The following is a 14,176-nucleotide window of genomic DNA, read 5'->3' on the forward strand; positions in this document are numbered from 1 at the left end:
TGATGGCTATGGGGAAACTGAAATGACTTTCTGGGCACTGTGATCATACAGTTATGTGGCTTTATCAATGAGTAGCTTACTGTGACAGAGTTTGAACGTTTTTTGTGATTTCACTAATTCAGTAAAACATTTTTCAAATAATCTTCACTTGCCCTGTGGCCTGTTGCTTTTAGCTTCCTTGTGCATGATAGAATGTGCTCTTTATCTTTGAAATATGAAGCAGGAACTATAATTGTTCGACCGACCTACATCGTTTGACTGGCCTCTATGGTGTGCTCTATTAGTTTCTCTTGGGTCGATCAATACATATACGTTTTCATGAGAGGTATCGATAGTTAACTTTTCAGTTTCTATCCATAATTCAGTAGTGCTATCCTTTAGGACAAGAAACACTATATTTGATTGGGAGGTGCGATCTTTGGTATTATTTATTCTGCCTTAAGGGTAGAGATTAACTTGAAATTATGTGACGGTGTTGCGTGAATGCTTTCTATTTCGCTTTGGAATGAAATAAGGGTCAAACGGTATGATTCAATTTTAGGTAGTCTTTTCATAATGCAGTGGCAAACACAGCTGCATCAATTGTGCCTAAATGCACCAAGAGCGGTCCTTTGTGTCATCTTGCTCAAGACAGCATTTCTAGCACGAAATTGTGCCACGTTAGCATGAAATGAAGCATAAGAATAAGAGCCGCCTTCTGTTGATGCTGCCTCGGTAGGAAAATTGAATCATAAACCGAAAGGACTCATCATCGTGAAACTCACTGGAGCAGCCACAGCCACAGATGTAGCTGATGCTGTGAATTCTCAATTCGCAGTTGTTTTTTTGCAATCTCTCCTGTGAATGTTCCAATGTACCGCAGTGTACTGCAGCTGTTTTAACGCAACAGCGTTAAGGAGCTCGTGTTGCAGAAAAGCCGGTGGTGTCGGTGTCGTCGGCGTTAGCCATGAGCGAAAAATCCCGGAAGGCAATTCATAAATAAAAACAACTTGCAAGGTGGGCTGGCTGGGAATCGAACTAGGGTCTCTGGAGTGTGAGACGGAGACGCTACCACTCAGCCATGAGTTCAATGGTTCAAAGTGGGACAAAAGCGCCTCTAGTGAATGCGGTGTTGCCTTAGAAACGTGCCGTAGAAAGTTATACTGCTGTGTATATCGGTAATTATGAGCATGTAAATTACAGAAGTCGCAGTTAAACGCATAGCGAAGTACGTTTTCACTAGATTTCTTCTGCGCTTGCCACACAGTAGAGCCATCTTGCGGCAGACGCAGAAGACCCCCTCCTTGCAATGTACGGCGCTGCTCCGACAGGTGGCGTGCCATTTGCCCGCTTCTCGCCTTCGTCTCGTTTGAGTGCATTGGGGCTGTGCGGGGACCGGTGCTTGGCGCGTCGCGGCTCGGCTCTCTGTGCCGATCACGACGTTTGGCTCGCGTAGATCGTTTCCCCCTCCGAGACACCGAGTTCTTTTGTTCGTTACACTTGCTCAGGCGCACGTTTTGTTGCCACGCTGAACGCTGCATTGCTTGGAGCTCACTGCATGATTGGTGGGGTGCAAAGTCTGATGTGGGGCGCCTCGTAAGTGATCGCTGCGCTGTAGCGCATTGTGTTACACCCCTTGGTGGATCGACGGGAATGCTTTCGCGTTCCACTCTTGAAGGCGAAGCTTAAGCGTCCTCCAATCTCGTTTGTGCTGGTTTTGCTGCAGCATAGTGTTCCTCTACTAGTGTGGCTCGGAGATCACTTCAGGAGGATGTCGGATCAAAAAGGAGCCGTGGATAATATCCGGCCACACATTTTTTACCACAGTTGTTGGTGGTGTGACTCTAAAAATTTTGTAATACATCTACTCAACTGCTGATATACAGTTAAATCGCGATATAACGAAGTAGGTAAAATCTGCAATTTGCTTTGTTATATCGAAATTTCGTTACATTGAAATTTGACCTTTTATGCAAATAAGTACAATCACCAGTTGATTTTACTTGCACAAAAAGGGGCCGAAGAATTTTCCGAATTATTGGGCAATCGAAAAAAGCACGTTTGAATGAGAAAACCATTCCTTTTGATGAATTTGGGAGTCTGCGACAAATGATAAGGTTTCATGCCACATCGACTAAATCTTTACATCAATGGTACGAATTAAGTGAAGCCAGTCACGCTTTCGTGTGCACTCTGCCCCCATGGCTGATAGCATTGCCTGCACTGGGATGACACTATAATGAAAAGCACCGGCAGAGGGGAGCAAATGCTTCATCTGCTTCTCGCTCCAACAAGTCACCGAAACTCGAGATTACAGAACCTGCAACGCTAAATGCGTGGGAAGACAGCTTACATGATTCTACACTGTCTCAGCATTGCCACTCTTTCCATACGCAGCAGATTACCTTTAAAGCAGCAGGAGGTGCGGTTGCGTATATGCTCAGCCACACTTACAGCCATGCACAGCCACGGCCGAGACGCGTGGCAGAAATCGTGAGCACACTAATTTGCCCTCCCCCCCGCACCCCTCATGCGCACTTGATCGCGTTCCCGCGAGCTCGCTCCATTTCCCGTATTTCCCTCTGCTCGTGTGGAAAGGCGGCACTCGTGAAGTCGCCATATTTCTTGTCACCCTCGCACACCTTTACTCGCATCTAAAGCACAAAGTTTGCGGGGATAGGATCTTATTTCCCTTAGACTTTATACGAAACTTGATGCAGCTCTGTTTTGGCAGTCACTCTTGTCGAGCCACAGGCCATTTGAGAGATGCATTTGCAAGCAGCTGTTTGTCACTCAGTCATTTGGCCATCTGCGTCAGCGGAAGTTTCCATTTATCGTCTTAATTTTGTCACATTGAAATCGCATACAAACGCACTTCGTTATATTGAGGTTTTAAATGCATGGCGTTCTATGGACAAGAGGTTATAAAAAGTTAAATACTTCATTATATCGAGAATTTCGTTATATTGAAGTTTGTTATATCGAGGTTTAATTGTATAATTTGCTTATGTCTGGGGACCTTCTTTGCAAACCTGCAGAATTGGAAAAGCAGTTTCTATGGTTGTAGTTAATCACCTTTCACATGCTCCACAGCATGGTTAGGCAGGAGAAATTGTGCACATTAGGAAAAGCCTGTGGATGTCTTCCCTGTAGCTTCAGTTTAGCCGTGCGCATCGTAGGGCATGGTCTTGTGGACATGCTCTAGTTCCGCAAACTTTTTTGTTGTCGCTTGTTTGAAGCACACCTAATGCGCAATGCCTGTAGAAAGTCTAAATCGTAGGAGCAACTTTATTACGTAATATTTATGTGGAGGTTAAGCCATTCTATGAAAAGATAATGAAACTAGCATGTCATTTTTAGCCTGAATGCCTCATTCATGCACATAAAGTCGGCTCTGCTAAATATGTCGACTACTCAATGGTCACGATTTTAGTTAATGCTGAGACCATATGTGGCATATAAATGTATACTATTGGACACTATGCTGAAAGTGCTTGTCGCTGTGCCAAATAAGATTTCTCCCTGTACCAAGACTTGTGCCGAAAGGTCAAATGGCTGTTCCACCTCTGCTAATGGCATCCAGTGCTCTGATGTTTTGGCTTTGATTTACCGATCGAAAATTGCTGATTGACCGATTGGCAGCTCTTGAAAGGCAGTTAGAATTTTCGACAATGGTTTCTGATATGTAGAATGGATAGGAGGACCGGAGTTCTTTTCAATATTGCCCTCGAAGTTTAATGATTATAAATGCACAGTCACATATCATAATAGCATGACAGCCGGGGCTCAGCAGCACAATCAGTGCCATGTAACGAGTATGCTGCGCATAAGGCAAGTAGGGATTTTTTACGTGTTAATATAACAGGCGATGCGGGTAACTGCCATTCATGGTCACTGTACCCCAGAGCCCACTGTAGTGCATGTGGCTGGTGTCTAGCCTTTTGTCCATGCATGATGACGTCATGATTGACTGGGTGACGTGTCAGAGTGGGCTACAGGAAAAGCAAGTACGGCAGGTAGGATGAGGGCTCTGCGCAGCATTGGTGGAGCAATAGGCATTGATCATCAGAGCGTCCCAATGTTTCTCAAGTAGCAGTGGGTGGAACTGTGAGCATCTGTGTTTCCCAGAGAAGGAGCACCTGAGCCTTTACCAGCAGCATATGCGAGACCAGAAAGAGATCGGTGTGCTGCCAAGCCCACTCAGTACCAGTGTCAGTGAACATGCATTTGTAACTCTTTGGCATCTTAATTGCATCACTTGATTCAAAATTGTTCCTCTACTCGCAACTGCACCTTCAGATTACAAGCTGGAAGCACGTTGACCTCTGATCTGCTTGTGGCTGGTAGTATATCAACATTGTGGGGTGCTGTGCAACACATTTCTAGGAACTTCTGAAATACGTCTGGCATTTAAGCTTGGTGAATGGGTAGAAGCGTCGAGACAGTGAACATGCTAGCTACAACTGTGCCAACTTTTCAGCTCTTTAGAGGCCATCATTGTTGCATTTGGCAATCAAGCAAAAGTGATGCACAGACTTCACTGGCAGCCACTTACCAGAAGTGGTAGGCCTGTGGTAAACTGGCCTGAACATTTATTACGGCTTGCTTGTTAAAGTACTTTAGTATGCTCAAGAGACATAACAGAGGAGGTTTGTTAGGCAAAATACTCCCAATTGAATTCACGCAATGCGACTTGAACTGTCAGAGATTTGCAATCAGTGTTGCATATGACATCTGCTTTCACAAAAACTTTTAGTGGGTGAATATAATTTTTTTCTAGTACAAATCATATACAAATAGTAAGTATTAAATATCGGCTAGTTAAACGCAGATGCATATATTTACAGAAACTAAACTTTAATTCGCCCAATCCTAGATTATGCTTCTCCTGTCTGGAACCCTCATAAGCAGTGCGACATTAACTCCATTGAGAGCATACAACAAAAATCTATTACGTTCATATATTGTCGCTATGATCACTATTTTTCACCCTCTCAAGCCTTATCTTCTTTGAACCTAACTCCTTTACCCATACGCTGTCACATTGAGTCATTGAAGTTTCTGCATGGCATCGTCAATTTTTCTTATCGTGTCTCACATCCCATATATATTCCTTCAGACATTCCTCGGTCAGGTAGGAGTCACCATAGCCTTAATATTAAGCCTTACTTTGCTCGATCTAACAAATTTAAATACAGCTTTTTCCCAAGTACTATTGAATTCTGGAACTTAATTCCCATAACAATTAGGTCACTGCCATTAAACAATTTCCTGTTAAAAGTTAACCACACCTGATTTTATGCATTTTCTTGTTGTTACAGTGTATTGACTCATTCTCATTTTTGTACTGACTCTCATTGTTGCTGTTATTTTGAGTTTCATTTGTCATCTGTCTTATTTCTTGTGAATTTTTAATGTTATTGTTTACTTATTTTTTTGTATGACTTCTTTTTGTCTAACCCACTCCTTCAATAGCTCCATAAAAGGGCTGCAGTATGTATAAATAAATAAATGAATGAATAAATAAATAAATAAATAAATAAATAAATAAATAAATAAATAAATAAATAAATAAATAAATAAATAAGCCTATTTGAGTATACTTAGGGGCCACTTCTTTCTGTACTGGTTAGTGCAAGAAAGGCTATCAGGGACAATGGATCAGTTGCAAACACTCTCCTTAAAAAATGCATGGGAAAGCTTACAATAGAGGTGGGCAAACTGAAGTTTGGGAGTGGGCCAACTGAAGTTTGGGAGTGGGTCAACTTGAAATTTGGGGTTGGGTCAACTTGAAGTCTGGGCTTGGGCCAAGTTAAATATGGGGTGGGGCAGAGATAAATTTGTGAGTGGGCCAACTCAAATTTGGGGGTGGGCCAACTCAAATTTAGTGGTTGGCAAACTTAAATTTGAGGGTGGGCCAACTTGAAATTTGGGGGCATGCTTATGCATACTTAGAGAACTCCAGTGGAGTTTCTGCATTTTTTGTTTCACTTGAGAGACTGTTTCAGGTGCTAGATAGCAAACAGCAGCAGCACACCAAATTAGGCAGAGTAGGCTAAGAACGCTTATTGCATAAAAATTTTCCACTGTAGCTTTGCTGATTGCAATAAATATGCTAATTAACATATTAATTTCATTTTATGGCAGGCGTTGTAATTGTGAAATTGAAGCCAGGGAGTATTAAAAGTCCTGTCCAGTTAGCAGAAATCCTAAGATGGGCATCACTCTAGAGATATTTGCCCCCATTATCTGCTGAAAAATGCTTTGGCATTCCAGTTAAGGTCATCCTATATGGTTCGATGGACGCTATTGGGAAGCTGTTAACCGGAACACCGACGTATTTCGTAGCACATTTTAATGTTGAAAATCTCGAAAGGGGCACTAGTCTTCAAATTTCGGCTAAGCAGACGACTTCACTTTTTGTTGGCATCAATTTCACAGTTGCAATGTGCGCCCTGAAGTGTATAATCAGAAAGTTAATTAGTGCGTTATAGGTAACTTACAAAATTGTTGCAGAGTTCTTTTTTTTTTGCTGCTTATATCTGTCTAGCTGTGTAGTTTATCGGGAAAAGTGGCAAAAGCCTAGGTATGACACTTATTTCGAAGTATATGCCTGTGTCTAAGGCATCATAACTTCTCTGATAAAGCACTTGAAAGAGTGCTAACACAGAGGTCTCCCGAGTGCACTTTATTTTTGGCTTAATGGTTTCGTTAGGCAATCACTGTGTTAAGAAGGGTGCATTCCTTTAACAAAGCCTGGCAGCTACACTGGCCACTACAGGCTGGCAGCCAGCTATTGTGAGTGTGCCTGACATTACAATCATGTTAGTTTATTCTTTCATTAAGACTGTGGCTATTGTGCCTGGCAGCGCTTACCACATGTGGAAAAATAATGTTTTTTTTCTTAAGTTCACACTTTTGGATATTTAAATTATTTGGGCATCTTTATGGCCCACCCTGTGTTAAAAATATCGGTTAGGGACTCTGTGGGGCCTTCCACTAGTCAATTTCAGACATGTGTTTATGCAGGCTGCTCTAGTATTTGGATTTCACTTTTCTTCTGTAAATTTTGTGTCATAAACATATGACATGTAATTCATACCATAGAAATTTCACCACAACACAGAAATACCTCTTGACACCCTTTTGTTTGATACTGCTAAAGCCATGGAATGGCATTGGTAAGAGACTTGAGTCGTGCTGTGTGTGCAGGTGAACTTCAATGAGCCACTGTCAACGCTACAGCGGCTGACAGAGGACTATGAGTATGCAGACCTGCTGGATCGAGCTGCACAGTGCGATGATCCTTCCTTGCAGCTGGTGTACATAGCAGCCTTTGCGGTGTCGTCGTATGCGACCACATCCAATCGTACTGGCAAGCCTTTCAATCCACTCCTTGGGGAGACCTACGAGTGTGATCGCCGTGACGACCTTGGCTGGCGGGCCATCTCCGAGCAAGTGAGTTGGCTTCTCTTCTCCCAAAGTGCTACTAGCAAATGGAAAAATTTCCAGTTGCTAGTAGTGCTTTGTCCTGTGTTCTTCCTAAGTCTCCATTTTAGCAGTGCTTTTCCATTATGAATGTTTACCAACACACCCAGCTGGCAGCTACCGTATATAGTCGAACCTAGGACGGCTCCGATTCTAGGCCCACTGCCAAATGTCCAAAGCCCCCAAAAATATAAAAAACTTAGCTCGAATGTAAGCCGAGCAAAAAAGTCAGGACAGCGTTAACATAATGAAAATAGCATTTATTTAATATGAACATGCCGAGTTCACTCTACATTGTCATCACTGCTAGCCTCGTGCGATTGCGGACGCGTGCAAGCTCACATCCGTGTGCCCACGCATGTGCAGACAGTGTGGCATGGCTCATACGCATAAAAACTCGGTGCAGTCACGGTGAACAGCTCCTCTCCATTATCGCGTGCTTATCTTCCTTATTGCTGTCATCTCCTCGTTGCAGCACAGGCAAAAAGAGTCTTCCGTTGCCCCACCCAACGACGGACGCTTTTCTCATCAATGCTAATGTCCTGCCTGGCTTGAACGTTCAACGATGCCTCTGCGGCTAGCACAAATTTTCGTTTGAAAGCGGCACTATAGCAACATCGTCTGTTTAGTGCCTTTCTGATTATGCCACACAGCACGCCGATACGACACAGGTCAAAATGGCGAGGTCACTCGTGTACTTCAGTTGGCTACTGGCGCGGTCAATAGTGGCTGCGATACTCCCTTTTCTAGATGGCACTAGCTATGCACCATATATATCTTATTACAAATTGGTGCCTTTATTAAAATCCTCGGATCTAAACCGACCCTAGAGTTTGGTATATGATTATTTGAAAAAGACTCTCCGCCTAGATTCGAATAAGTACGGTATTCTTTAAGGCTACCAATATAGCTTGTTTGCTGGAAGCAGCGCAAGACGTGAGACTTGATACTTAGAAGCACTGAACGCGGGGCGGGCTGGCACTCCATACTGACGAATAATAGCACGACAAACAAGCGACGGCAAAGGTACAAGTGCAGAATAGAAACTGTAGATTATTGTCAGAAACATGAATGTACAGATAAATCTGGATATAAGGAACTTCAATACAATGAATCATGAATATATCAAACTTCGCGACATCAAACAGTTGTAAAATTCCCTTGAAAAGTCCATGTTAAAGTATAGCAATGTACTATGCATACGTTGAACTCCCATTCAACAACACATTCCATATATTTAGTATGGCGCTGTGCCCCTGCAAATGTGCTTTTCCTAATGGAGACATGATCACTACTTTGCGCTGTCGGAAATATTTGTTGTTTCAGATGCTGTAAAACGTGAGATTGAATCTGAAGAGCAGTAAACGCTATGGAAGAAACCTGAGCAGGTGCTTGCTGTGCATATGAATGGCTTGTGCAAATTGGTCATCCATTATCGGCAACAGCAAGTTACCACTGGGCCTAAAGAACGCGAAACACCTCCCAGTTCGATATGCGTTCCACAAGAAAGTGTGGACGTCACTCTTTTCACTGAGGGGCGCCGGGCATGGGATGCTGCACTGGAGATGCTGCACCGCCGCGGTTGTTGTCTTGTAGGCTAGGGCTCTCTGCGAATGGCAGTTTAGGATTCCACTAACAGCGAAAGCAAATCCTACCACAACATACACTTGGACAGACTTTTACATTGCAGTATGAATTTAAGGAGGAAAGTGATGATGACGTCACGAAAGTCATGAAAAAGAACGATTTTAGCAAACCACTTGTTTCTGCATCTGCAATTCCTAATCTGCGGTGTATCAAGATGATTTAGCTGAAAATGCGCAACACGTGTCCAAAATAAAATTATTTTGTCAGTGCAGATGGCCAGAAAGGAGCTCAATATAGCACAATAACACCAAACTTTGCATAGTTGCCTCTTGTCTTTTTCCTGCCACCGAAAGGCGTCATCCTAGTATCGTTAAAAAGCTCGAAGTTCTGGATTTGTTATCACGGGACAATGTTATCATGAGATGAACCTGGTACATCCGTATCGCAAGTGAAACCTGTAGCAACTGCCACAGGATGTCAACCCAGCGAGCCTCTACCTACCTTCCTACTCCGTGACGCTTTGTCTTGTTTCTCTCCTCGCCCACTTTGGTCAAGGTCACCTAGACTGTCCTCTAGGTTGCGTTGCTTTGCCACGTGCTTAGTGCATTCCTTTGTGCTTTAGCTAGCATGGAGTGTGCACCGATGACCTGTGAGGCCGCAGATGCCTGCTTTAACACGCTAGTGAACTTTTTTCAGCAGCACGAAGGCACAGAAGGATTTTTAAGATCATTACCATATTTACTTGAATCTAATGTGCACCTTCTTTTCAGTAAAACCGATCCAAAATTTGCATGTGCGGTTGAATCAAGTACGACCCTAAATCCACGTTACCATATCGCCTTAGGCATTCGAAAAATGGGCGCCTCGTATGCGCTTCTAGCTTCTAGTTTCAGAGCGCGTGTTTACATGACAGGAGCGAGTCAGAGGGGAAAGGCAATGTGGCAAACTCGTTTGGGCCCAACTGCGTCGAATGTGCACAATGCCCTCTGGAGCTTCCCAGCTTCTTGGCAGCTGTAATTATCCGTGACTCTCCTCAAAAGCATTGCAGAAGCTGCAGTACTTCCCTTTCTACTAACGTGCGAGTCCAGAGAGGACGTAGATAGAACTGTAGAGAAGAGGGGGGAGAAGTGGCAGTTCCCATACCGGGGGAGGGGGGGGGGAGGAAGGGGAAGGTGACTTGAGAAGGCAAGGAAACCCTACTACAATACAAGAGCTGTTGCGGGAAAGTGGATATGCCCAAGTTCAAGGTACAATACAACACGTTCCTGCTATTTCTGAAAAATAAACACCATGCAAATATGTTGAGTGCATAAATTACGCAGGGCGTGCAGAAACAGAGCCACATTAAAGTGCACTGAAGGATCTAGGCGACACCACGGAAACGGTCCACTGTCAAATCACCACATCTGTGCCCACCTTGGTAGCTTTGTGCTATGACATTGCTAGAGCTTGCGGATTTTATCCCGACCATGGCAGCTGCATTTCGATGGGGGCGAAATAGGAAATGCACGGTACTTAGAGTTTTGGACCTTTTAAAGAACATCGTGGTGTCAAAGTTAATGCGGAGTGCACCACTACTGTGTGTCTCATAATCCAGTTGTGGTTTTGGCATGTACAGCCCCATAATTCAATTCAAGTTTAATACTTCTGCCACAATGCGATGTGCCATGTTGAGGCTATGACAATGCTCAACCCTCTCGGAAGTTATGAAATAACGCAGAACAAGGCCTCAAGCAAACATCTCTCCCTGTGTGTTCTGTGTACTACGCAGACAAAGAGCAGTGGTGCATGAAAGGTAATGTTTAACATCAACTCACCACTTTCGTGTTAGACTAAACCTTGAGGAAATTAAGCTTTCGTCATCAACATAACCGCTAATTATTGTCAATAAAAACAATCAGCATAGAAAGCTTCGCTTACATCGATTCCCACAGTGTGTGGTATCTGCATAATTTTTTTTCTTTTCTTTCTCTCTCTCTATGCATGGAGCATAGTTTCATAGCGTAGTTGAGTGTGATCGCGGGCAATGCGGATGCAAAATGGCTGGCGTCATCTTGAAGTGTACTGTGTCAACTCGTGATGCTCTCTGTGGATTTCGCAATTGGCACGCGGGCGGGTCGTGCTGCATGGTTCGGGTGGCATATACGAAATCGCATAGGCAGACTTTTTGCCCCATCCCAGCATCATTCGTTGAAAGGGAACTTAGCAACATAAATGTCATGGTTATTCTGCTGGGAAAATGGCATCCAGAAGGCAAAATTTTGATTGGTTTATCTCACATGGTGTGAATAAAATATTACTATACAGTTGAACCTTGCAATAACGAAATTGACAATCAATGGGAAAAAATTCGCTTTCCAAGAATTTTGGTGCAAAATAAAAGCACAGACAGGTAATTCGTCGCAGAATGGAACTTTACTGCCAAAATTACGTTAGCCTGCTTTGGCAAGCTTGCTTGAAGATATAGAACCGCATTTCTGACAGTTCAAAGTGTGCTGCATGTGTCAATCAGCAGTGTTGGCACTGCCCTGGAGCAGTATCCTCGGTCATCTGCTTTTGGAGATACAAACGCTTCTATGAGATTTTGCGGAACTCAGCACCGGACGCAGAGTAACAGTATTCCAAGCATGCAGCAGCATTTCTCCAGTGCATGCTGTCCCCTGAAGATGTCTACACATCTGGTGCTGAGTGCGAAACTGATGGTATCTCGCATACCCGAAGGCAGTCGATCGATATTACGGCCCCTTTGCGCATCTCTACGCCCAGTGCCGCATCCGCACGCAATGCATGTCGGGTGGCACCAAAACCAGCGTTCTTGAAGCAAGGGATGCGTATTCCCGAATGATCGCTCAATCACTGCCTGATGCATCACACTCCATGCTGCAACCGTCATCTCAAGCACCATAAACAATTCCACGTCAATGGGTGTGGATTTCCTTGTTTTTGCTGCATTTTTTTCACCGAAGTGCACATGACGCACCACACTAGGTGTGCAAGAACTGTCATCGCATGCCGGTAGCAACATGCATGCCACTTTATACGGGCAATCACTAAACAAGATGGCGGCCATGATGTGTTTCCAGCGCATGTGATTGCTTCCAGCGCTTGGTTGTTTTTGTAAACAAAAATGTCGGCGCCCACACAAGTGTAATGCGGTGGTATTTTATGCAATTTTAGGGCAAAGCAATCGCATTTGAACTAGTTTTGGAGCCTGCTTGCCTTGTGCGAGTAGGTAATATGCGAAGTTATATTCCGGCAAATTTCATTAATGCAAGATTGTCGCACAGCGACATTTCGTTGTCAACAGGTACGAAATGCATTGAAACCTATGGGCATTTGCCGGGATGCGAAAATATTTCATTGTCGCGGGATTTCGTTATCGCAAGTTTGGACTGTATATGCTTTTTTTTATATATATAGCCCTAATGCATAAACTGATGCTCTTAAGTTGATTCATCGTTATAACCGATATATCGTTATATGTCGGATGGTTATAAGTGGGCTACACTGTATACATGATTTCAATATAACAAAATTTCACTGCCACTGCAGAAGAATACTGAGGTTGGCATGCGTCTCCTTCTCTAGCATGGCTGTGGCGGTGCATGGTTGACAGCATGGCATAGTGCACACAAAGCCCACATGACCTGCGTGGGGTCGTAGTGGATGCAAAATCGTCGCTGGCTTTGTTTTGCACTGCAGATGTAAAGATACTATTCAGCACGGCATGAAACTCTTTCGTCACCAACTCCAAAATGATTTCTTTGTCATTGAAATTAGCTTTTTCCAATTGCCTGATAATTCGTAAAACGTTGCGGCCCCTTCCATATGAGAAAGATCCATCGGCGACTGTATTTATGTGCATAAAAGGTTATATTTCAATGCAATCAACATCGTTTTATCAAGGTTTAGCTGTATTCTCACACGTCTGAGGCTCGGTTACTCACCAGCCATGCGTCAGCAAGCAATGAAAAGTAAAAATAGATGACAAGCTGTTGCGAAGCGAGCGCGGACCTTAATGTCAGTCCTTTAACTATAGCAGCCCACCGATACTTTTTGCATTTCATATACAATTAAACCTTGCTATAACAAACCTAGATATAATGAAATTCTTCATATAACATCATGTATTTTGAACCCCAATGTAACGAAGTGTGTTTATAAGATAACTAAATTTCACTGACACCATGAAGGGATACCAAGTCAACAAATGAAAACTGTCACGGGAAGCATGGTCAAATTGTTACATGTAGTTGCTTCAGAATGCACCTCTAAAATTTCTCGCCGCTCGACAGAGAGCTGCCTAAGTGGAGCAGTGCCTGGTAAACATGAGTAGCCATACTATGGTACTAAATGCAAGATCCTCTCACCGTCATGTTCTGTCTAAAGGCTAAGTGCAATACAGTCGACTTCCGTTAATTCCGACCTGATGGGACAAACAAAATTTATCAAATTATCCTGCGGGTTGAATTAAACAAGATGCAGAAAGAATGTCAACACACACTACTGATTAAATTGGCAGTATCTTCCTGACTCTAAAGGGCCCCCAAATAAACTGTGTGCCCATTTTTTATGTGCCCGAAGTAGAAAACTAATTTAAAAATGTAATTAAAGTTCCTAAACAATGTATAAATTTAATGTGCACCCAATTTTGTAGCAAGAAAAATGGGCAAGGGTCTAAAATGGGTTGTACCAGTTTCTTAAAGTTAAATTTGCCGCAATACATCCGTGTTAAGGCCAACTTCCATGGAGCGAATTTTTGTGATGAATCTCACGTGGCTAAAAATACAGCACAAAGCGCCGTTGCATATTTGTCACCACACTCCATGCAACCAAGAGAGGGCTAACACTGCCGATCATGCAGTCGACAGCCCGCGAGGAGTCATTGTGGCCAGACGAGCTAGATTACGAGAGCGACGTCTGCAAATGAAACCAGAAGGTACAAATGGACCTAAACCAATGTTTTTTATAACGAAAATAAAACAACTGACTTTAAAAAGTGTGTACTTAAGTGTTCGCTTTTAGATGGGACTTAGGTTGATGTTCTTTTTTTTTCTTTTTTTTTTCTATGCGACATGTTGGTATTTAGCCAATACTATCCCCCTTGTCTGTGACCCTGTGT

The 14,176-nt window shown here is 43.3% G+C and overlaps 1 protein-coding gene across 1 annotated transcript in view; it reads left to right on the top strand.

Annotated features, from left to right (window-relative positions):
- Nucleotides 1-14,176, top strand: part of Osbp (oxysterol binding protein) — a 60,178-nt gene that overhangs the window by 24,235 nt on the left and 21,767 nt on the right. Inside the window, exon 5 of the mRNA XM_075686807.1 lies at nucleotides 7,192-7,437. Within this exon, the coding sequence (XP_075542922.1) occupies nucleotides 7,192-7,437 (246 nt within the window). The remainder of the gene's footprint in view (nucleotides 1-7,191; nucleotides 7,438-14,176) is intronic.

The sequence above is a fragment of the Dermacentor variabilis genome, chromosome 3, assembly GCF_050947875.1.
Source record: "Dermacentor variabilis isolate Ectoservices chromosome 3, ASM5094787v1, whole genome shotgun sequence".
NCBI lineage: Eukaryota > Metazoa > Arthropoda > Arachnida > Ixodida > Ixodidae > Dermacentor > Dermacentor variabilis.